Consider the following 25,263-nt stretch of genomic DNA (forward strand, 5'->3'; position numbering starts at 1 on the left):
TAAATCCCTAGGTATAACTTAAACATTCCTTACCATAACCGATTTTCAGAAGTAGAGAAACGAAAATGCCAATTTATTCCAAACTATTCCAATATTTTTAGTATTTCTTTTCTACTTTCATCCTCCCACTCATATTTGATGCGTCAATGGATATTCCCTCTGGGATATGTAGGTGGGGTTGTAAAATATCAGGTGTACCAAACCTCTTTAAAAGAATCTGTCCATAGTGATTTTTTAACTATAGGGTGTTCATGTGAACCAGGGACTCACAAATGGAGTGGCTTCACATTTTTATAGTGTTTGGAATTTTTGAAGTTATCCGTGCAGCCCAAAATTCATCAAGGTAGCTATCAAAAATGCTCTTTCTCCTTTGCAAGCTGAATGTTTGTTTTATTATTCCTCTCATTTTAAATTATGGCCTGAACCGGCCAAATCCTAAATCTCTGTCTGATGCCTACATCTTTACTCGTAGGCCCTAGTCACTTTACAACTTTTACTCATTTTTATTTAAGGTCTTAGGTAATATCTCTCACCTGATATGCAGAACTGTTTAAACATATACTGTTTATTTGTTGCTATCCTTTCATAACTTATTGCTGGCTCTTTTTTTCTCCCCAGCTCTGCCGGGAACCCTACCTATCTGGTCTCAGTTTCCAGAGTGGTGCGTCCTGATACTCCAACTACACTGTCAGTTACTGTGCTCACAGGATCTCCTGTTACAGTCATCTCTGAGATTATCCTTGGGAATACCAGCGTGGCCCATACACAGAGTACCATAAAAGGAGGTAAATTACTTTAATCTGTGAAGGAATGACTATAGGAAGCAACAATTTTCAGTGTTTCCCAAAGAACTGAGCTTTCTCATATACTTGTTCTGCATTCCATTTTCAAGGGTCCACTAAAATGCAAGTACTTCCTCCAGTAAGTATTAATTTTCTTTCTTTCTTTCTTTCTTTCTTTCTTTCTTTCTTTCTTTCTTTCTTTCTTTCTTTCTTTCTTTCTTTCTTTCTTTCTTTCTTTCTTTCTTAAGCAATATAGTCTATTGCCTTTTAAAAGATGAACTGAAAGGCAGTTCACACATACTATGGACAGAGACAAACATGTATACCGCCCTCCTCGATCACCAAACAAGATCATCCCTGAAAAAGAAAAGGAAAGAGAGTTAATTAGTAAATAAATAAATAAACAATAGTAACAACAGCAGCACTACAAATTCTACATTTTTTAACATTTCTGTAAACCCACATGAGATCAGAAATCAAACGAGATAACCAAAATACAAGTGAAAATAAAACTGATATCACAAGAGTTGCAAAAAAGGATACAATTAAAAAAAACGCCAGTCCTCAGTAAGATGCTGAGGTAAGATTTCTCTAGATTTGCTTTAATCTTCTGGATGTTGTTCCAAATTGTCTTAAATAAAATGAAAAACAGTTGAATAAAAACGAAGTAGAATTGTAATAAACTCACCAGCCTTGTACATAAGTGAAATCTTTCTGTGTATTTATATGTTGATATGTATCGAGTAGTATCTGAAGATGGTCATTGTAACTGCATCAGGGGTCACATTTATTGGAATTTGCAAGTTAAGAGAACAGATCAAACATCAGTGGCTCAGACAGCACTACCAGCAGTTTTGTTGGATAGGGTCTTTTAAAATACTCACAAACTGACACATACTGTATTTATTATATTAGTGGAATTGAATAATCAGTGCCATGAAATGGTGCCATTAATTTCAATTTAACCACAAATTGATACTTGTCTGAGATTTCTGTAAAGCCGCTTTGAGACAATGGCTGATGGTAAAAGGCCTATATAAATAAAACTGAACTGAATTCAACTGAAGATGCCACCCTGTTTAAACTCATCAAAATCACATTTCATGGGCTTGTTTCATTCCATATAGATTCATTCTCTAATTTTCTCTCTCTTTCTTTCTCTCTTTGTGTGTCACTCTCTCTCACTCTAGATACCTGAAGATGATTGGAGTTACTTGTACCCCTACAAGCTGATTGTCACAGGCTACATCGGGGACACTTTAATCTTCGCCAATTCCACTGTGCTCCATTCCAGCCCCAGGAATATGTCCATTTTACTCCAAACAGACAAGCCAGGCTACAGGCCAGAGGAATCCGTGAAAATCCGAGCAGTGGTCATAAGTCCCAACGGCAAGCCGTGTGACGAAGACATAGATCTTGTCATTATGGTCGGTATTCTCACTCACCTCGAGCCTGCTGGGTTGTTAGAACATGACATTTCAACTGCAGAAGTGTACAGTACAATCTAAGTCCATCTTGGAACTAACTGGTTTGGGCATGTTTCCCTCTGCTCTCCCTGTGAGTTAGGATCCCAGAGGGAATATTGTACAGCAGTGGTTGTCTATGGACACAGTGCTCGGCACAGTAGATAAAGAGTTCCAGCTCTCTCAGAACCCTCCTCTTGGGAGGTGGAAAATTGTGGCAACAGCAAATGTGAGTCTTAATTTTCCAGACATCCATTTCCTCTGGTTGCACAACATAATTAATATGTATTGCTTCAAATTAAAGCCCTCCTTTCATTTTTTTGGCTATCATTTATCATTTTGTGCGGTAGGATCAGGACAGTGGTTGGGTGGGCTCAGTTAATCTGGCATTGATTGGTATAGTACAGGAAGCTGGCGAGATTTACTGTAACACAGTAACACGGCACAGAAAATGTCAGTGGGTCCTTCTCGTTTGCAGGAAGTTACGCAGGACAAGCCATTCCATGTCGATCATCATGGTAAAGCTATGGGATCATGAAACTTACAGGATTTGCCTCATTCCAAGTTGGTAAAATGTGTCAGTGGTGTCTCATGAAGATGCTGGTTTCTGTACATTTGCAGTGGTCCGCAAATTTGAGGTGCTGGTGGAGGCACCAAAAGTGCTTTACTATAAAGACCGCCTCACGTCCTCCGTCACTGCACAGTGGGTCATGCTCCCTCTGACATGCATACACATGAGCTACAGTGCTGACCAGGGCTTACACAAACATCCTCCATGCCGTTTCTCTTATGCTGGACCTTCAGGAGTGACTGACATATTTAAAACTGAATACCAACTCTCAACATATAAAAATAATTGCTTGACTATTTTTTTTTTCTTTCAGATATTATTATGGGAAGCCAGTTGTTGGAAACATATCTGTAGTATATATTCACAGTTTACATGGCATTAAGACATACTATGAAGAGCAACAAATGGTAGGATTTGGCTCTAAGTGTGTCTAAGTGCAGTGCTGTTCAGTAATGCTGTAATAATTGCAGTGACCCATAATTTTGTACTGTCTCATAGATTTATGGCACTTCAAGATTAAGCTTGGATGTTCCTGATCTGTATCGGGATAACAACTCTAACCACTACACAGACCCATATCATATTGGATTGGAGACCAGTGACTACATCGACATTAACGTGCAGGTCACAGAACTGTTAACTGGTAAACATCATTAATTGTGCCTTTTTGCTGTCATGTTCTGGCTTCAGTACATATGTAGTTCCACAGTTTTTATAAGCATTCATTTTTACCATGATTGTGCTTCTTAAAGTAATACCCCAAGGACTCTTATGAAGCCCTTTAATGTAATGTGATGGTTTCTTTTGCAGGTAATGCCTACAGTGACATTGCAAGAGTTTCGATTGTCATGTCCCGATATGGTCTGGAGTTTCAACAGTATGACCCGATCATAAAGCCGTCACTGAACTTCTCAGCCCAGGTTCACTGGACCTTTTTAGATAAATGCTTTGTTTACACTTCTGCTCACCAGGGCATATATATCATGATATATTATAAGCCTACAATATGTATTGTCTAACAAATAAAAGTGAACATATAACTACAATATTTGTCTGAAAGCTCTAATCAAAATATATCATAGATGAAGGATTTACACCAATTTGCCATGAATACCAACTATGTGGTTTAAAGTAAACATTTCAGTAATAATTACAGATTTCTTAAAATTGCATTTTAAATGCTGTCATTCACTGAATACAGTATGTGTCTAGATTTTGTATTCAACCAGTTCCTTTCCCCTATTGCAGCTAAGACTGTTCACCTATAATGACCACCCCCTGGCTCCAGTGGATCTGAATAGGACTGTGACTATAACTGTCAGGGAGGAGTCTGCCAGTCCCTGGAATCCAAGGCAAACTCCTAGATCGAATTCTTCCGGATCACCCAATTCCTCCCACCCAGTCTCCAACTTCCCTTACCCTTCTGGAACCATTTCAGTCAAGACATTGAATTTGTCTGTTCCTGCTGATGGACTTATACCCTTACATGTGCAGCTCTCAAAAAATGTGACTATGGTTATTATAGAGGTAAGAAGTGAAGAGTACTCCACTACCATCCTACAGCAGTGTATAGTACTCCACTACCATCCTACAGCAGTGTATAGTACTCCACTACCATCCTACAGCAGTGTATAGTACTCCACTACCGTCCTACAGCAGTGTATAGTACTCCACTACCATCCTACAGCAGCATGTAGTACTCCACTACCATCCTACAGCAGTGTATAGTACTCCACTACCATCGTACAGCAGTGTATAGTACTCCACTACCATCCTACAGCAGTGTATAGTACTCCACTACCATACTACAGCAGTGTGTAGTACTCCACTACCATTCTACAGCAGTGTGTAGTACTCCACTACCATTCTACAGCAGTGTGTAGTACTCCACTACCATTCTACAGCAGTGTATAGTACTCCACTACCATCCTACAGCAGTGTGTAGTACTCCACTACCATTCTACAGCAGCGTATAGTACTCCACTACCATACTACAGCAGCGTGTAGTACTCCACTACCATCCTACAGCAGCGTGTAGTACTCCACTACCATCCTACAGCAACGTGTAGTACTCCACTACCATCCTACAGCAGCGTGTAGTACTCCACTACCATACTACAGCAGCGTGTAATACTCCACTACCATCCTACAGCAGCGTGTAGTACTCCACTACCATCCTACAGCAGCGTGTAGTACTCCACTACCATCCTACAGCAGCGTGTAGTACTCCACTACCATCCTACAGCAGCGTGTAGTACTCCACTACCATCCTACAGCAGCGTGTAGTACTCCACTACCATCCTACAGCAGCGTGTAGTACTCCACTACCATACTACAGCAGTGAACAGTACTCCACTACCATACTACAGCAGTGAACAGTACTCCACTACCATACTACAGCAGTGTATAGTACTCCACTACCATACTACAGCAGTGTATAGTACTCCACTACCATACTACAGCAGTGTATAGTACTCCACTACCATACTATAGCAGTGTATAGTACTCCACTACCATACTACAGCATTGAACAGTACTCCACTACCATACTACAGCAGTGAACAGTACTCTACTGCTGTACTACTGTACTGACGAGTACTCCACTACCATACTACAGCAGTGAACTGTACTCCACTACCATACTACAGAAATGTATAGTACTCCATGACCATACTACAGCAGTGAACTGTACTCTACTGCTGTACTACTATACTGAAGAGTACTCCACTACCATACTACAGCAGTGAACTGTACTCCACTACCATACTACAGCAATGTATAGTACTCCATGACCATACTACAGCAGTGAACTGTACTCTACTGCTATACTACTATACTGAAGAGTACTCCACTACCATACTACAGCAGTGAACTGTACTCCACTACCATACTACAGCAGTGAAGAGTACTCCACTACCATACTGAAGCAATGAAGTGTACTCTACTACAGTACTACTGTACTGAAAAGTACTGCACTACCATACTGAAGCATAGAACTGTACGCTTCTACAGCACTACAGCAGTGAAGAGTACTCCACTACTGTTTTTTGTACTTATTTATGGTTTTTAAACATTGAATCCAGTATGATTAAAAAGAGCCTTTGACTCTAGAAAATTTGTCTAACAACTAATTAGTGTGTTGGACACATTTGTATTTTTGAGTGAATTGAGAGTGCCCCCCCATTACTAAATTTTATATTTGATAATCAAAAATGAATGAATAAATAAGTGCAGTTGCTTGTACAATAAAAAAATGTCACAAACAAATTCAGCCACAAACATGAGGAAACATTACATTTTGGCTATACTTATATTTTGGTTAGCGTAGCTTAGGTTTCATTTAAGTAAATTTAGTAATTGAATACTTGAATACTTAAACTCACATGTATGTTTGAAAACGTGACTTGCAGTTTTAACAGTGCAATATCAAAGAACCTGAACCAAGACCTCATTTTTCCTCCAGTGATTGTAGGGACGATAGAGTTCGTGCTGTGCTGTGCTCTCACCTGATCACTGGAGCCTCTCGAGTGAGTCATCTTAGGAAATCCACAGTTACACGTCTCACATTCTAACCCTTTGTGCCATGCTGCCATCTGCTGTGTGTTTTAGGCCCAGTATGAGGATGTGGACGAAACCCTGCAGTTGCACACAAGCTACTCCTCTCCGAGTAACTCTTATATCCAGCTCAGAAGCACCAACACACCACAGGCAAGAGGCCTTTTCTTTTTTTGTTGTTATTTTTGTATAGGAATAGTCATTATATATAAGACTAACACATGGAATTTTTTACATGAAACAGATCGAAAAGCCTCTCCATTTGATTGTGGAAAGTAACTTTCCCTTAACTGTTTTTCATTACGTGGTAAGTCACTGGATTATTGCTGTACTCCCACTGAACAAAACAGTTAGCTAACTAGTCTTCTAATATTCTAAGATCCAATGCTGTGTCAGACTTCTTTGCTCTTATGGTTAACTCTGTGTGTGTGTGTGTGTGTGTGTGTGTGTGTGTGTGTGTGTGTGTGTGTGTGTGTAGGTAACAGTGCGGGGCCAGGTGGTAGCTGTTGGGACTTTGAATTCCTCCTTATTTGTTTTGTCTCCTACTGTGTCGTGGATTCCTCTGGCCAATGTCCTGGTCTACCTCATTCGTTCTGATGGGGAGGTCATCAATGCTGCACTGGATATTTCCTTCACACGAATCCTGAGAAACGATGTAAATTAACTTGTTTTCCTTGAACTAGATTTCAGAGATGGCATATGTCACCACATGGTGTGTAAGCTGAATCGGCTGCTCATGCAGCACCGTAATGAATATCAGTGCCGATGTGAAGCTGTTTTCATCTTTCGTGTTCCTCCACACTGATGGAAGTTCCAGTTAATTCTCAAATCCCAGCGAGTTTGTCCACTTGCTTTTTGAAAAGTAGCGTCAGAAGATATTGGGCCACAGATACACAGGCCTACATGATCAATATTAAAATATGACTAGCACAGTTTTGTTGCTCTGTTATCCTGGGTCAGTCTCATGTTTGTATTTGTGTGTGTGTGTGGGTGGGTGGGTGTGGGTGGGTGGGTGGGTGGGAAGCAAAAATTCAGGCCTGCTTCACTTGTGATTTGCTGTCAGAAAATACAGAGTCATTAGCATGACAGAGTGTCAGGAATTATTAATGGAATTGCAAGGGTTACTGATGCGAAAAGTGAATTATACCAAATCTTTGATGGGAGAAGGCAAAGCCCAGTACTTTGGCATGAAACACAAACTGAGAGATCCAATTTCCTGGGTAGAGGCTTGGAACTAGTCCCTCTCGGTTTCATGAACGACTGTTCAATGTTCGGCAGACTTCCAGACCTATTTGGAGGTCGCCTGTAAATCAGGCTGATTCATGGTGGAGAGTTTCTGGCTTTCTTGCCTTGTTCCAGGTCCAAAAACTCTCTGTTGTATCTCTCCATTGTGGGATTCTTTGTCTCTAGCAAGCCAAAAGCTTCTCATGCCCCTCCCCAGTGTCCGACACAAACGTCTGCATGTATTTGTACAATTACACTGCGAGTGTATTAAAGCAAAAGTGAGACTTTCATTTATTTCATTTATTTGTACTAATTCTTAACATTCCCGTTGAGGGTAAATCCTACTTGTCTTAACACCTAGGTTTCCCTGAGGTGGGAGAAGGACAGAGCGGAGCCATCACAGGTGGTGTCCCTGTCTGTGTCCGTGTTGGAGGCTGATTCCCTGGTGGGAATACTGGTAGTGGACAAAGGGAGCAAGGACTCAGACAGGAGTAACGACATTACGGAGGAGGAGGTAAAGTAGGCCTCCTCATAATGTGTTCACACAATACCGAAACAACAGCAAGAACACACTCTATGAAGAAATTTTGCCTTTGCACAGAAGAGGGTGTGACCCTTCTCCAAGTCATTGTCTCCGTGTCTTATGGCTTATCATCGATCATTGAGATTGGAGGGGAGATTGTCACTGCCTGTCTGATTGTCTGTGAGGGATGTTCTCATAATGTATGCTGCACAAAGACTCGTGTAACCCAACGCCAATCATGACATATCAGTGTAATGTTTAAGTGAGGGTGACTGTGCTTTTCAAAAAAATAGGCCAACTGTTCTTTTGTGTGTTTGTTGTTGTTGTTGTTGTTTTTGTGTGTGGTTTTTTGTGTCTATTTTTCATTCATCACTACAAGATGTGTTTAACACAAGAAGAGGTTTTGAGGCCACAACTTTGAGGCTGGAACTTCTATCTTAAATCCTTGCTAGAATTATGTTATTAAACGTCAATAACCAGTTCATAAAAGCATAGTTTCTCTGATCGTTATAAGAACTGTCACTTATTTCTTCTCATTCCTCATAATTTCTTGTAATTTCTTGTCAGGTGATGGAGGAGTTGACCAAGTATGCTAGGGATGAAGCTCTGGATGCGATGATGGGAATGGGAGACCCGTACTCTGTTTTCATGGTAGCGGAGAGCCACGAAGCTCTTATCTGTCTTCACAGCACTGGCTTATGTTCTTACTGGCCTACACACAGACACAGAACCAAAAGGAAAGCAGGAGATAAGGGGCCTGTCTATCCCATTCTTTAGGTGAATGGCGTTACGGTGCTTACAGATGCTAGGATGAGCGGTCACACTGAGCCCCTGACCCATGAAATCTGTAAGTCTATTCATTTCTGTTACCGGTTGAATCCTTGCACCAAAAACCATGCATATCCATTTACTGTTTTTCTGCACTCTATAAAATACAAATAATAATATTGTAAGGGTTGGCACCAGGCCGAGGACCCTTCCGGCTACCGAAGGGAGGCCTCGAGTCAACCACACCACTAATCAGGCTTAACACCCAACAGCTGGGCTAGACTTTATATAAAGCCCAGTGAACCAGTCATTCAGTGCCTGGGTTTGCCAAAGTTCTGAGCCAAGCTCCTAGCCGGTAGCTTAAGGTATTGAGGTCTGTGAGCTCTCGTGCTACACCTCACTTCTGTGCTGTGAGGGTGTGTGTGTTTTTACATGTCCCTTCCTCTCTCCAGTTTTCCCTCTCCAGTCTGTCTCTCTCTGGAGGCTTCCCTTAGCCATTCAAGTTCCTGCCCGTTTTCTGGTTTTGTTTGGGAAGTTTTACTTTGAGTAAAAGCTCCGTGCCCTCTTAGGCCTGTTCATGTGCTTACAAGCAGGGGGAGTCTGGATCCCAACCAATGCAGCTAGGACACACCCGCCTTTCCCAGAGTAAACGTGACGCTCGGATGCGGGAGGGGACGTGTCTGTACTGCGGAAGCTCGCGTCATCTCTGCCCAACTTGTCCTGAGCTCTAGCGAAAAGACAACATCCGGGAGGGAGGACCTCTGATGGACTTATCCAGTCCTCCCCGAGCCCAGGGGTTGTTCTTAAGTACCACAATTGCCTGGGGAACGTCTGAAACACGTCTCCAGGCATTCGTGGACTCGGGAGCGGCAGGCAACTTTCTCGATGCTGGGTTAGCCAACAAGTTAGCCCTGCCGCTAGTCCCACTGGATGAACCCTTACCCATTGCTGCCATTGATGGTCGGTCCCTGGAGCCAGGGGTTGTTAGCCATCAGACTTGTTCAATCATGTTGCGAGTCGGCCCACACACTGAACAGATTGCGCCATATATTATCCATGCTCCTGACTTGCAACTGATTTTGGGGAACCCCTGGCTTCAGCGACATAATCCCCATGTAGACTTGCTGACCCGGTCAGTGCTGTCTTGGGGTTTGTCATGTCGGAGCTCCTGCTTGCAGCTACCCAAGCCTCGGTCTGGGTCCGGTCATGGTTCCAGCTGTCTGGACCTGTCTCGAGTCCCGCAGGAATACTGGGACCTCGGGGAAGCATTTGGCAACCAGACAGCTCAACTATTGCCTCCCCACTACCCATATGACATGGCCATAATGTAAGGGTTGGCACCAGGCCGAGGCCCCTTCCGGCCACCAGAGGGAGGCCTCGAGTCAACCACACCACTAATCAGGCTTAACACCCAACAGCTGGGCTATACTTTATATAAAGCCCAGTGAACCAGTCATTCAGTGCTGGGTCTTTGCCAAAGTTCTGAGCCAAGCTCCTAGCCGGTAGCTTAAGGTATTGAGGTCTGTGAGCTCTCGTGCTACACCTCACTTCTGTGCTGTGAGGGTGTGTGTGTTTTTACATGTCCCTTCCTCTCTCCAGTTTTCCCTCTCCAGTCTGTCTCTCTCTGGAGGCTTCCCTTAGCCATTCAAGTTCCTTCCCGTTTTCTGGTTTTGTTTGGGAAGTTTTACTTTGAGTTTTCCCCAGTGCATCGGGGTTGCCATTTCTTCCCCTGGCATCCTTTGTTCTCCCCTTTTCCACACTCGGCATGGTGTTTAGTTTTTCCTTTTGTTTTACCTGACCCAAGCTCCAACTGTTCAGCACACGGGCCCACCATTGTTAGACAGTGATTGCTCACCCAGTAGGCTGTTGGTATCATCACCTAGCTGACCTGGGTTTATGACCACCTTACAAATATAAAGCGTTATTGCACGTTTTATTTTTAAATACCACTGTGAATGAAGTAAGGTACGTAAATAAAGCATATTTAGCATTTGAAGGTAATTTTAATGTAAATGTTGTACAAAATAAAAAAAATAAAACAACAGATTACACAAAAAGACAAAATGGCTGATATATGGTTTTTCATTGCAAGGGCTCAATTATCAATTTTAAACATGTCAATAATTGTTCAGTTTGACCTTGAGCTACCTGTAAATGCTGAGTCATGCATATCTTTCTGTAATGTAGACTGAATGGATTCAGTAATACACCACCTAAAGATGCTGAATGGGTTCAGTAGAGCAACATCTAAAGATGCTGAATGGGGTCACTAGTGCACCATCTAAAGAGGCTGAATGGGGTTTGTCTAGATGTTCCCCATCAAGTAATTAAGGCATATGGAAGCCTTTTGTTACTTTTCCTGCCTGCACCTTATCACAATCTGGAACATGCATCATGACAAATGGGCCCAGTGAAAGTGCAATTTCCCAAAACAAACATACCAAATTCCCTGGATGATTTATGTATGAAATTAAAGATTTGACTTGGGAACATTTTTCATGGACTATGAATATTTGGACTTCGCCAACTCAAAACAACTCGACTTAACAGTTTGTCCAAAGCTTTTTTTTTTTTTTTTTTTTTTTTTCTGCAAAATTTGCTATTCCTCATGTCAAGGGAAATATGACATGCTCTGGTTTGGAAGTGACCAGGACCTCTTGTCCCTTCCACAGCAAGGCCAGGAAGAGCACAGATCCCTGCACTGGAGGCAGAGGGCAAAGAGGAACCGCACTGCTGTAGGACCTCCTGGCTTTGGCTGTATATCAACATGAGGTACAGGGAAGAGCACCTTTGCCTCTCCCTTCGTCTTCCTCTGTTTCATCCAGTTTCAGTCAAATCCCCTTTGGCCAGTGATCTCATCCTGCAGGATGTGATCTGCTCCTGTGGGACGTGATCTCCTCTTGTGGGATGTGATCTCCTCTCCTTCGCCAAAGATGTTGATTTGGTTAAGTGAACCCAGTTGATTGAATCTTTAGTTTCATCTGACTCCAGATTATTAGCCTGGTAAACATCCACAGCATCACGTGTGTGTGTGTGTGTGTGTGTGTGTGTGTGTGTGATATAAATATATATATATACACACACACACACAGAAACAGACAGACAGACAGACAGAGAGAGAGAGAGTCATATCAAAATTCTCCTCTAGCCTGTGCCCTTTGTATTACAGTATCTCTACCACAGAATCTTTCCCACTGACGGTCCCAAACAGTATGATGTCTTGGGTGGCCACGGCCTTCGTCATCTCTAAGAACCTGGGACTGGGTTTGAGCGCTCCGGTAGAGGTAATATTGCTGCTAGTTATGAACACAGTCCTACAGTAGACACACCCACAAGAGCTTTAAACTAGTGAACCTTCATTTACTCTGAGTGTTTCTTCTAGCTGGAGGTGTTCAAACACTTCTTCCTGTACCTGAATCTTCCTCCTTACATCATCCGAGGGGAAGTGCTTCTGCTGGAAGTCAGTATATTCAATCGTGTGGATTGGCACCTGGAGGTGAGCTCCACATTATATACTGCCAGTTCCTGTTTTATATCACGCATAATAAGCCTATGAGATGTTCTACTGAAGGAGATATTAAGTAACAAACATCAAGGGCCTTGGCACCAATAATTGAAGTGTTGCGTGTTTGGTAGAGTATTTATGCAAGTAACCATGAACATATTAATTGTGCGAGTGCAGATGATAAACTAGAAGCAGAAAACCATTAAGGTGACCTTTATGAGGATGGTGACTTGTGGTGACCCAAGCTGAGCATTGCTTTTGAGGAAACATAAACACAGGCTAGTGACTTGCATTTGTTTGCAACTTATACAGTGCCTTCATAAGTATTCATCCCCTTCAACTCTTTTGTTTTTTGCTGTTGCAATCTAAATTACATTTAATATCATGAAACTGCATATTCCCATCTGGCTGGAGTTTCTATGTTCCCTGTGTGGGTTTCCTCCCACAGTCCAAAAACACAAGGGTTTGGTTGGATCTCCTAATAAAATGTGTGTGTGTGTGTGTGTGTGTGTGTGTGTGTGTGTGTGTGTGTGTGTGTGTGTGTGTGTGTGTGTGTGTGTGAGAATCCATCCACTGAATCCAGTGACTACTCTAATAAACTACTCTAGTGTGATTGTGTGTCTGCATGCCCAGTGGTGAATGGTGCTCTGTCCTGGGTGTCATCCTCTCTCCCCTCCTTGCACCTGATTCAGTCTCCCAGAGGGCTGGTGTGTGTCTGTGTCTGTGTGTGTGTGTCTGTGTCCCAGAGGGCTGAGGCTTCTGGTTAAGAGTACACTGTGCGCAATCCAATGCTGCTTTTCGCTGGCATGTGACTGGATGTAAAAGTTGTGTCTGTGTTAACTGTATAGCGACTTTGGGTTCCTTGAAAGGTGCTATATAAAAAATAACTTCATTCACTCACACCTGTGTGCTATTAAAGTTCCATATCATCTATATGGAAGGCTCTATAAAAGAAGAAAGCCTTGCTTGGAAAAAAAGTCTATTTGAAATAATGTTGAAGTTTGCTAAAAAGCATGCAGGGGACTCAAACTGGGAAAAGGTACTCTGGTCTGATGAGACCAAAAGTGGTATTTCTGGCTTTGCAAAGTGCTTTCTGTGGCATAAACAAAACACTGCTCCTCGCCCAGAGATCAGCTTACCAACAGTGCAGCATGGTGTCATGTTTTCTTTGTGAGGATGTTGCACATCTGTAGAGGTTGAGAAACTGGTCACAGGCAAGATGGATGGAACCAGATACAGGGCAATAATTGAAGAAAACCCGCTCCACTCTACAAGAGACCTGAGACAAGAACAGAGGTTCATTTGAAACAAGACAATAACCTTAAACAGACTGCCAAAGCTACACAGGAGTGGTTCTAAAGCAAAAAACCTCAATGCATTTCATTGGCCATGTCTAAAACTTCAGTTCAATTGAGAATCTGTGACAAGACTTGAAAATTTCTGCTCATCAAGTGTTTCCAACCAATATTGAGCTTGAGCAATTTAACCAAGAAAAATGGACAAACATGTCAGGATCCAGATGTGCAAAGCTGAGTGAAACATATCCTAAACGACTTGTAGCTGTAATTGTTGAAAAAGGTGGTATTGCTCTGGGAGAGGCAAGTGGGAATGAACACTTCTGCAAGGAACAGATGAACAGATGTCAGATTTTTGTTTACCTTTTGTGTCATGATAATATTTTCGCATTCAAATTGTTGAGAAATATATGTATCAATGCAATTCAGTTAAGGTCATTTTTAATTCAAGTTGTAGCACAACAAAATGTGAAAAACGTTTAAGGGACTGTAACATGTAAGTCATTAGAGGTCATAATCCTAAATTTAAAATTTTGAAGAAATTTGAAATTACTGTATTCATGAGTGCTCACCCAACTTCCAGTCTCTCTCTCTCTCTCTCTCTCTCTCCTTCTCTCTTTCTCTTTCTCTCTTTTTCTTTCATCCAGGTGGTAGTGATCCTAGATGAGAGCAACATGTTTGACCTGGTGACCTCTGAAGGGGCGGTATCTCTTGCAGTAGCCACGCACAGGGTGCGTGTATGGGGCAAGAGTCATGCCACCGTGTTCTTCCCCATCAGAGCCACCGAGCTGGGTCATATGCCCATCTCTCTCCGAGCCCTCGCCCTCTACACCTCCGATTCAGTCTTCCACACTATCCTGGTCAAGGTGACAGAGGGATTTCTCCAACCTTTTTATAGATACAAAATATCTGTTTACTTTGTAAACCTTAATAAACATTATTTAGGAGCCTTCTAAAATTCAACATATCCTCTTGTCCATTATAGAGCTGGTTTCTGCAATTTTTTAATGAATATGGCTTACCTCTGCAACCTTCTCTGGGCTTTCCACATCTCTCTTAGAACTCTGACCACATTAAGCAGGTCCAAAGCCTCATAATGGAGATTTATTGCATGTCCCAAACTCTTCTTATCCATATAAATCAAAGCAATCTGCTTTTATAAAAAGCTTCCTGAAGACTTAACTGGACCACTCATGTTTCCTGATTACTCTTTAGCCAGAGGGAATGGAGCAGTCGTTCACCCAGACGCTGTTCATGGAGTTTGCTCCCACGAAGACGACTCTGTCCAGGGACCTGGAGTTTCACTTTCCTGCTGCTGTGGTGGAAGGCAGCCAGCGGGCCCAGGTCACTGTCGTGGGTACGTCTTTCACGCCATTCCTCCACCTCCTGCCACCACCACCCTCGCGTCACCTGCCTGCTCTCTGTGTTTATTAGGTTTTGAGGAACATGTGACTGTCTGTGTTTATGGCTCTCTCAGCTGTTCCTGCATGTTAGTAGTACATGCTTTGAGCTCTTACTGTCCTTGTGCTTTTCTGTGGTTGTTGTTTTTTTACATTCTTCACGTTGTGTTTTCAAATGTCTTAATGGATAATAAAGACACCTCTTCAGAGCATTCACAATTACCTCACCTGTTTTTTTTTTACCTCTCTCTCTCTCTCTCTCTCTCTGTCTAATAAAAATAAGCTTTGGTTGAAAACGTTTACACAAGATGACATGAGCTCAAGCATGTTGATTCATAAATATTTGTGTGTAGGAAAGGAATAATGATGATCTTGGCTCTGGTTCATTGTGTTGGGTGGCGGTGGTTTTTTGGGTTCATCTCCAGCAGCTGTGTGATTGCGTTGCCTGCCCTGGGGTGTGGGAGGTAGCAAAGCATTCCCCCATCTGTTATGCAGCCCTCTTGGCTGCCCTCTCTGCTTGTTTGCGTAAATGCCGCTATAAACACACACTTGAGATTAGGTGGCATTAGACGAAAATGCATATATATATGAGAGCGAGAGAGAGAGCCTTTCACAGCTCTGTAGCTGTCCTGTTGGTTAGCGGACAAGGTGATTTACTTGTGAGTCACATTGCTTGCACAGTTGAGGAAGAACCTCTGACTAAGTCATCCTGTTTCTTGAGAAACCTTGTGTACCACACTGCATGTTTTGTGTTCTAATTTTCAGAATATCTTTCCTGTTTGTGTGTTTGCTTGTGAAAGGGGACATTCTGGGGCCATCCATCAGTGGACTGGACTCTCTTATTCAGATGCCATGTGGCTGTGGAGAACAGAACATGGTTTACTTCGCCCCAGCAGTTTATGTGTTACAGTATCTGAGCCGTGTGGGCCAGCTGGATGAGGAGACTTTAAGCAGGGCTCTGGGCTACATGGAGCAAGGTGCACTTCTGAATGAGCTGTGTATCTTTATTGGTGAACAACCAGAGCATGTTCCAATGTTCCCAAATGCATAACATCTCTGATGTAGTGTTCATAAACAGGCAGCAAACACAAATTATCCAGCTATGAATTATCCAGTTCATTTGTATAGAGATTATGAAAGTGGGTTGCCTACCTTTGAATTGTTTATGGGTGAGTGTTGTGTCAGTAACATGGTCATGAGTGAGGATTATCTGTGTATAAATAGGTTATCAGCGTGAATTGTCATACCAGAGGTTGGATGGGTCTTTTAGTGCTTTTGGAGACATTGACCCTTCTGGAAGCACGTGGTGAGGAGCCATTAATTCTCATATGCTACACATAACTATGATATCATTTTAACACAGTTTATCCCTAATTAAAGATTACAGTTAAAAATCTAATATGTGGTTATAAGTGTCATCATTTTAACTGGGATATACAATGATTACCATTGTGTTTCTAATATATTTTATTGGACGAATATCAAGCTCTTTGACATATTAAAAAGGAATGAACGTGTTAAGTTTGATTGCCTTGCTATGCATATCAGATGTCAAATCACATGGATCTCAGCAGCTGGTTAAACAAAGGTCGAATCCACAGAAACACCTGCTGACTTTCTCTCTCTGTTTCTTCCTCCAGGTTGACGGCGTTCGTGTTGAAGTGCTTCGTTCAAGCTCAGCCGTTCATCTTTATCGACACAGCAGTTCTGACGAAGGCAGCGGGTTGGCTGAGGGCCCAGCAGACACCCACAGGAGCCTTCCAGGAGCCCGGCAGGGTCATCCACACGCAGCTCCTCGATGGGCTGGGCGGCCAACTGTCCCTCACCGCATATGTCCTCGTGGCTGTGCTGGAGGACCCAGAATACACGGTGAGGGGGCATGGGGTCAGAAGTCATACCTGGTCTACAGATGGGAGCCAGTGAGCTGTCATAATAAAGTTGCAGGCATATCAAGTCTGCAGTACTGCTTATAAGCAGTACATGATCATAGGGTTATAGTGAAGTTTGGAGGATAGAGATAACAATCCATATATGATGTTCTGTCAATACAAAGTCTTTCTGGAATGTGAAAGACTTCTTCATGCTAACAAATGTGATAACCAATTTTCTTTTTTCGTACTTGTTAGAATATCTTTGCAGGACAGATATCTGGTGCAGTTGACTACCTGACCTTCAAACTCAAACAAGGCATTTCCAGTAGCTACAGCCTGTGCCTGGTGACCTATGCCCTAACGCTGGCCCATAGCCCCTTCGCTGGCACAGCACTCACTGAGCTAATGAACAGAGCCCAGGTGCATGGTGGGTAAGCACTAGAGTTGATGTAGAGTTGATTCACTTAAGTCAGTTCCAATTTTAATACTAGCCAGCCAGAAATACACATTGAATTTCTCCCCCCCAAAATAATTTTTTCCTTGATTTATGCTAAGTATAGACTGCATTTCCTTCTTAAGTAGGCTGAACTGAACTGGATTAGAATGTTGCCCTCTCTCAGATGGTGTGCCAATGTGGAGCTCCCCTGACGACAGCCTGGCAACCTCCTGGCAACCACCCACAGCCGACATCGAGATGGCAGCCTACGTGCTGCTGACCCTCTACAGACAGGGCATTCCAGAGCAGGGCTATGCTCTCATGAAGTGGCTCCTCCAACAGAGGAACTACATGGGAGGATTCGGCTCCACTCAGGCACACACACTCAAGCACACTCTGATGGCATACTACACGATTCCCTTTATCTGGGGTATTGGTGTGGATTGGCTCATAGTATTTCAGATTGCAATGATTTACTATCCTTTTAGAGTCACCTCCATGCCAGTTCTAGTTTTTTTTTTTTTTTTTTATTGTGAAAGATCTACACTAAAGTGCAGGGATTTTTTTTGCCCAAGTGAAAGATCATGGTGCCTGTTTTCTTTTCAGGGTGATCTGAGTTTTCATCTCTTACATTGGTACATTAGACCGTATATGAGGAAAATGTAATTGATTGATAACACACTATTTCAAAACAACACTGTACATAAGGCAGTATAGTGCTTCATGTCATATTTACAACCCCCTGTTAATAACAGGCTGCTCCATTTGGGGGTTTTTGTTTGCTTGAAGTTTTTATATCCTAACGTGTTTGTGTTTGTGATGAGTCCTGTGATCAAGGGAGGTTATGATCAAATGTTTGGCTTACGCTTCTGCATGCACACTTGAAATATTCAAGGCTAATATTGCTCAATGAACCACGAGATTCATATGACTGAACGATAGTTACCCTGCACATTCTGCAAAGCAAAACACTGGATGTCTTGTGTCTGCTGTCTGCTCTTAGATGGCCTGTGTTTTGCATCTTATTTTGAGATTAAAGACTGGCTAATCAAAGCTGCCAAGCCCATCACTATCTTCGGACACTTCTCTGGCCCTTTCATGTGGTAATAGCTGACAGGTGATGGAGTATGGGTTACCTCTGGAGTCCAATGATGGGATACTGCAGGCTGCCACCTGCTGGTCACATGGTAGCAGTGCTACTAATTCCACCAATCAAAGCTGCCCAGAAGATCAAGACTAGAACCAAAGCCAAGTTTCACAATTTTCAGAACCAAGCTTTAAACGCCTGGCTCTGGCATTTCTATATGGCGAGCAAAGTGAAGCAGAAATTATATGAAGCATGTAGCCTGTTGAGAAAATACCGTGGCCTTTCTTATACTATAAACCAAGGCCCACACCAAGTTTATGTTGTCTCAAGATCTCTTGAAACGAAGACTCCAACTGTGATAAAAAAACAAATCTACCAGAGTCCCAAATAGACCTGAGTTCTGCCTGAAACAATGTTTCCTGCCGTACTTTACATAAAACACATTCACTATAGGAGCTACAGTGATGATTGAGATACAAGACTGTTATATTCACTTCATACTTTGTGAAATGTTATTTTATTTACTGCTCTTGCAATTTCATTCTGAATCTGTAGCAGTATGATTGTGATTTCATTGGATTTTGTGAACAAAGTTGCAAGCACTAAGCCAACTGCTTGACTGTCCGCCCTCGTGATCTGGCTTGTGCAAATTCTCTTTCATTTACATCAGACTGATGGAGGTCTCTGATGAAAGCTACGCCCTCATGCTCTGTACTCTCTGATCTCCCATCTGTCCAGGACACAGTGATTGCCCTGCAGGCTCTCTCGGCCTATGCCACACTAAGCAGCTCCGAGCAGATCAATCTCGCCATCAGAGTGACCTCAGCCACGGCCACGGTAGCCAGCTTCACCGTAGACCGAAACAACTACCTGCAGTACCAGAGCCAGGAGGTTGCTGTCAGCATACGTCATGCTAAGCCCTATGCTATTTACAGAGTTGTGCCGGTGGTGTGAATAATTGCAGGTTTGATTCGGCAGATTGAAGCCAAGGAGAAGCTTCACATCGAGGTGTCAGCATCGGGCCGGGGTTTCGCACTGTTCCAGGTACTGCTTTGCATGTAGCCTTTCTGTTAAAACCAACCTTGACTGCAAGTCTGATTGGAACTGTCCAATCACACTGATCTTGGACCATCTTTTTTTAGTCAAATTTAGATTTCAGACATAAAAACAGCAAAATTACCTTCAAATGGAAGCCAAGGCCAAACTATATTTCCATTATAAAACAGCTTTTTCTGACATCCTCAATGACAAACGTTCGTGTCTTTCGCAGTGGAATTTCAGCGGTGTGTTTAGGGCACTATGACTTAATGCACAGGCAGCTCGAGATCTCCATAGGGGTGGAGCTGGCCAGTGCTGGCCAGAAATTCTAGTTCACAAGCTACATGATCTCAGGAGTCCAGCAGCTGTGAGTGATGAGCAGGAAGCGGTGCGCCTCGCATCAATCAAAAGCCCTGAGGATGAAAAGAGTGACCATAATTGGAAAAATGTCCCACTGTTGTCAGTGTGCACAACCTCACTCACAGAAATATGTGATTCAGCAGGAAGTCTGGTGTGATGCTTTCTGTACCCGGTGGTCTTGGGAGACCCACACTGGTCTCTTCGATGACTCTCGTAACATCTTGAGCTGTTTTGCTAGATTCAGGATGGCTTTTCAAAGGGACACGTTCCAAACAACATGCTCATGCGGAATCACTGAATACAAATGGAAAAGTGGCAATTAATGTATTCACTTTTGTGCAAAATGATCTTCTGAACATAGCTCTGTCCTTTCCATTCAATCTTAGCTCACTACATTTTACAACATAGAGGCTCAGGAGATGACTCACAGGCTTCATGACGCTTACACACACGAGGCGTTTGATTTGTACATACACATCATCGACTTTGACTTATACAGTGTCAGCATTCACATAATTTTCCGGTAAGTGATTTAAATATTGTTACATAAATTGAAAGGTGATAAGCATTTAAATAAATCAGATATCTTTATTGAACCTGTTATGTATAAAGTTTGATATAAATGGTAACCTGATAGAAAGGTTCCCATTTGTAGGCTAGGATTTAGAAAGCTACTGAGTGTCAGCTAGAACTATTCCTTGGCTTTTGTGATCTGTGGTTTTCTTGGCATTCCTGTCCTGACCTGACACCAAAGAGGACAGTCCTGTATGGACAAGCTGAGGAATTCTAAAGTGGCTCCAGCTGGATCTTTTACTTTTTAGAGAGCCAGATCTGTTTGAGGACAATATCACCGTGAGTTATAGGTCTACAGCTATTTAAGACTTAATTTGTTTCCCTCTCAGGCTAAAGGAGAACAAGGTGGTGAATCAGACTAGTATGACCATTTTGGAGGTTGGCCTTCTCACTGGCTTTGGTTTGGCTCAGGAGGGCATCCCTCTAAATGACCTGGTTCGACGAGTGGAGACATCGCCAGGCAAAGTCATCCTCTATTTAGACTCAGTGAGCCTACAATGTCATTTTGTATTTACTTTTAGATCATGTTTTTACTCAGGAACTGCTGTTGTTTTTGTTCATAATTAAGGACTGTGACCTTGTACGGGTCACAGAAAAGTTCTTTCTGTTTTTGACCAATCCTGCTCTGTTGCTTTATAAGGAAGTTTTATGGTTAAAATTTGTGTGTACTTTGTCCTTTACCATTAATTATTAATGACAAATTGTTTTCCATAAATATCACCAACAATTTTCTTATTACAGCCTATTATAATATATCAGTTAGGAACTGTTCTACACAATCCTGGAATTTCCTGTTTGTAAGACAAAACTACTTCAGCACAACAAATCAACAAATTACTTTGTAACATGTTGATGGGAGATTTCTTATCAAACAAGCCCAAAACACAATTGGAATGATTCTACTGGAAACACTCTTTAATCCTCCCCTGTTTTAATCTCCTCACAGGTAAAGACCACTGATGCATCGGTGTTAATCCCAACCACGCTAGAGTTCAAAGTGACCGGTGTTCAGGAGGCGGCTGTTGTCATTTACGACTACTATGAGCCACGTAAGCCCCTGTCACTGCTTGCTGGTCAGAGGGAACGTCATTCAAATGATGTCTCCATTATTTGTTGGAATCGGGACCTCATGTTTGAGCGTCTGCTGTAACGTTCCCTTATCTTGTCCTCCGTCCTGACAGGGAGGAAGACAGTAAGGACATACATGTCTGAGACCAGACACAAGATGGCTTTTTGTGATTTTTGCGGGGAAGACTGCTCCCAGTGCGACCTCCAGACGCAGCCCGTGTACAACACCGTATTCTCCTCACACGCCCTCCGGTGTGTGCCGCAAAGCCTGGCCCTGCTGCTTCTCCTCTCCTTGGCCCTTTGTTTCTAAATAAAATTATGATTATAGTCCCTATAAAGTCCCTCAATCTGAAGTTCCTCTTGTGTAGATAGGATTGATTTGGACTGAGGAAACTGGGGTCTGTGAGATTGTGTTGGCTCATGGGTAAAGTGTCTGACGTAATGAAAAATGAATTTATTATGATTGATTATTAGCTATTACCAAGTGATTACTTTTGATACAAAATACCCGCAGTGGCTTGATACAAATATATGAAATAAATAAAGTGCAATTAAAGTAGTTGACTAGTTACTTTCCATAACATGTAACATAATTTAATGAAAAGGCCATTGGGTGAATTTATGATGTGATTCATTGTTTCTTTTTCTATTCAAGCTTTTCGAGAAAGCAAATGTGGTCAGGACTAAATGCCATGGTTTAGAAGTGAGCTTTTTGACACCCATTTCAGAGGATAATGGCAGGATGCTAAATCACGCGAGGTAAAACAAGACGAAAAATAATATTAAGCCTTTCATGTTCTACACACTGCTCAACATAGAGCCATAGGGTGCAATGTCGCTCAAACTCTGTGGCTAGTTGGCCAGCCTCGGCAGTGTAAAGAGTCCTGTCATAGTCCGGCTCCTCATGGCTCATTGGAAATGTGATGAATGACAGACTCAGTGACTACAAAGTGCAGTTAAACAGCCAGGGATTGATTCCACATGCTGCGTTCCTGACTGTGAATGAATCACTTTAATGTTCAGTGTGCTTTCGTGTACGGTGATGAGCAGAACTGGCTGGGAAATGTTTACTGCCAGCATTGGAGGAAGAGAGAAGTTACGGTCAAGAGCAGAGGCTAGCAGTGCAGATGTTTTAGTAGAGCCTCCATAAATCTGGGCCCATGCAGGTAATGGTGGCACAGGATGAGCTGTCCGAGTGTTTGGGACATAGATGTGTTCAGTGTCCATGCTCCTGTGTGAATTCGGAGCTTTCTTGGTGATGTTGGATGCTTAAATATCTCTGATACTTCATCAGAGACTGCTGGCCTGCCAGACAATTACTAAAATCTTGTGTAAGCTGTAGTGTAAGTGAGGCTTATGAACAAATTCTTCATCAGACATGGTTTTAAATGAACGCTGATGTTCCGAACCAGGGACAGTAATCACTTTTACTGTGGAGTATGACATTTATAGCTTTTAGACAGCTCTCAGGCTAAAGTAAGGCTTGTATTGTGGGTTAGGTTCACATGTTCCCAGCACTGACACAGAGAGGTTAAAGTAATCAGGCTTGATTATTTATAGCAAGGCATTGTAATATTGCCAAGACATGACGTAGGCCATTCAGAAACAGTACAGTAGTTCCCTACCGACTTTACTGAACATGGAGGTCTTGGCACATTTCTTCCTAGTGACAACCTCTGAAGCAAAAGCACTCAAATTGGCTAACGTATAGACCTTGGTCTGCCCCCTTCATTAACATGTTCCATGTGACCCTGGCTTTATGCAGTCCTGCGGAAGCCAAATACAATGCTGTCCGGACCTCAGTGTTGGAATTTGAATCAGTTCCTTTAAATCTTAGTCCTCAGTGCAGTAGTGATTGGGGATGGAGACTCATGAATGCTGTTGTGTAGGAGAGAACTAATAGCTGTAGGACTTTTCTTTGACTAACTCTTTTGTTTTATTCTTCTCTCTCTACCACTGTTTTCTCAGTATGGGGCTCCTAAACAGGTAGCACACTCTTATACAAGCTTCAAAGCTTAAGTCTGTGATTAGGACTTAAATGTTTACAATCCAACATGTAAAGAGATTGTTCGACATGTGTCGATAGGAGACTTGGCCAAGGCTATGGTACACATGTCCTCAATGTTTCAGGTGAATTTACCCACAAAGCTTTCAAGTTGTGCTTTCTTTCTTCCACAGACATGGAAGCCAGTCCGAATAACCAAACATTTGTCTCTCAGCCCGTGAGAAGGATGGAATTATTTTTTCCTATTACCATATGTGATGTCTGTCAATACATTTATGGTAACCTCCATCAGCATACGTCTAACCGCAATAATATGTCAGTGATTTCAGAGCTCCAGTGGAGGCTGCTTTGATGGCGTTGTTGGTCATGGTACTTGTCTTCTAACACAGCTGTGAAGCGGTCTATGCCAGAAGTATTCAATTATGGACTTCAAATCCAGAGCTGAATTACATAACCATGGGCAGTTGCTGAATGGTTATTGCAGCCGATTAGCTACACTGTAATCACACCTGACTTCTAGAGGGAGATTTTTTGAGGTTATCTGGAGGCTAAGTATGAGCAACCATGAACCAGGATATTTTTTAACCTCTTAACCTTTTAGAGGTGTCAGACAAGTGGATGTCACAATAATGAATCTCAATTGTTATCAGCAAAAAGTGCTGCTAGCTTGTATAGCTGTGAACATTTGAAGCATTTTCTGAACAGCCTGCCTCTATTGGTCCCCAGAAGCCGTACTCCCATTACATGAGCTACGCATCGGTAAATCATGCAGAAGCATCAAAACACAGTTTGTCATGTAAACAGGATGGTGAGGTGTCCACTTCAGCGACGCATTGGAGCCTGATGGTAACGTAAACAAGAAGGCCTGGCTAAAGCATGGCGCTAGAGTGCAGCTTTTCTCTCAAACCAAACACTCCTCTCTCCTGCCTTATTTCCCACATTAATGTGTCTCTGCTGTTCAGCAAGCACGTGCAGCCCAGACCACATCAATGACATTAATCAAACTCATGATGGACAGCATCTAAATCCCAGTGGAGAAGAATGGGTAATATCCACCCACACAGTTTCCAGAATCCTGCAGACCGAAGACCGTGAATTAAATTTAGACAAAATGTTTTGAACGAATCAGCAAAGGCTTTCATAACAAATTTGATTTGTGGTGACTCTAGAGAAGTTTCGTAATAAATCAGAAAAGTTCAGAAATTCAAATTGTCAAATCAAGCAGTTTTATCAGAATTGTCAAATGAGTATGAGAAAGTCCATCTTGCACCCAGAGGTTTTATGGCACCAGAGCTGCAGTGCGGGATAGAACACACCTACTCTTCCCTAAAAGCAGAATCAGTCTCAATTCACCTCAATTTAACCTTTCCTCTTCATTGAGGAAATATGAATTCTGGTAATTTACCTGTTTAACCTGAACTATCACTAGGGGGCAGACTTGATTAAGCTATATTTGGATGACACAACGTCATTATAGCTTTATGAGACTACTTAATAACTGTATAAACACCACGAGAGAGCTGAGAGTTTTATGTTTGACTCATTCTGAGGGACCATGGCTTTATCAAGTCAAAACAGAGCTTTCTAAATTGGCAAAAGAAAGAGAAACCTTGCTGAAAGCAAAACACACTGCCTACTACCTTAAGATTTTAAACATTTATACTTTAAAATGGCTTTTTTGGAACTGCCTCAAAAGCTGATGACATGGATTAACTTGCAGATGTTGAAATAATTTGAAT

At 42.4% G+C, this 25,263-nt stretch overlaps 1 protein-coding gene across 1 annotated transcript; it reads left to right on the plus strand.

Annotated features, from left to right (window-relative positions):
• The first annotated feature begins 272 nt into the window (after positions 1-272).
• cd109 (CD109 molecule) lies at positions 273-21,952 on the plus strand. The gene is made up of 33 exons (XM_027000794.2): positions 273-343; positions 619-785; positions 893-921; positions 1,973-2,209; positions 2,349-2,474; positions 2,724-2,763; positions 2,867-2,948; positions 3,130-3,223; positions 3,315-3,459; positions 3,627-3,736; positions 4,065-4,343; positions 6,426-6,524; positions 6,616-6,678; positions 6,850-7,026; positions 7,957-8,109; positions 8,686-8,769; positions 8,896-8,965; positions 11,559-11,658; positions 12,056-12,170; positions 12,269-12,382; positions 14,334-14,552; positions 14,902-15,043; positions 15,887-16,063; positions 16,311-16,392; positions 16,727-16,955; positions 17,213-17,384; positions 17,578-17,768; positions 19,219-19,371; positions 19,459-19,524; positions 20,265-20,401; positions 20,781-20,937; positions 21,398-21,500; positions 21,633-21,952. The coding sequence occupies exons 1-33, from the start codon at positions 273-275 to the stop codon at positions 21,827-21,829; spliced, it is 4,380 nt and encodes a 1,459-aa protein (XP_026856595.2). The 3' UTR covers positions 21,830-21,952.
• Positions 21,953-25,263: the final 3,311 nt, after the last annotated feature.

The sequence above is a fragment of the Electrophorus electricus genome, chromosome 3, assembly GCF_013358815.1.
Source record: "Electrophorus electricus isolate fEleEle1 chromosome 3, fEleEle1.pri, whole genome shotgun sequence".
Lineage (NCBI taxonomy): Eukaryota > Metazoa > Chordata > Actinopteri > Gymnotiformes > Gymnotidae > Electrophorus > Electrophorus electricus.

Coding starts and splice junctions, on each gene's coding strand:
- cd109 (XM_027000794.2), top strand. CDS start 273: ATGGAGTGGCTTCACATTTTTATAGTGTTTGGAATTTTTGAAGTTATC. Junction 8,770..8,895: donor ACCCGTACTCTGTTTTCATG/GTAGCGGAGAGC, acceptor CCCATTCTTTAG/GTGAATGGCGTTACGGTGCT. Junction 15,044..15,886: donor GGCCCAGGTCACTGTCGTGG/GTACGTCTTTCA, acceptor TGCTTGTGAAAG/GGGACATTCTGGGGCCATCC.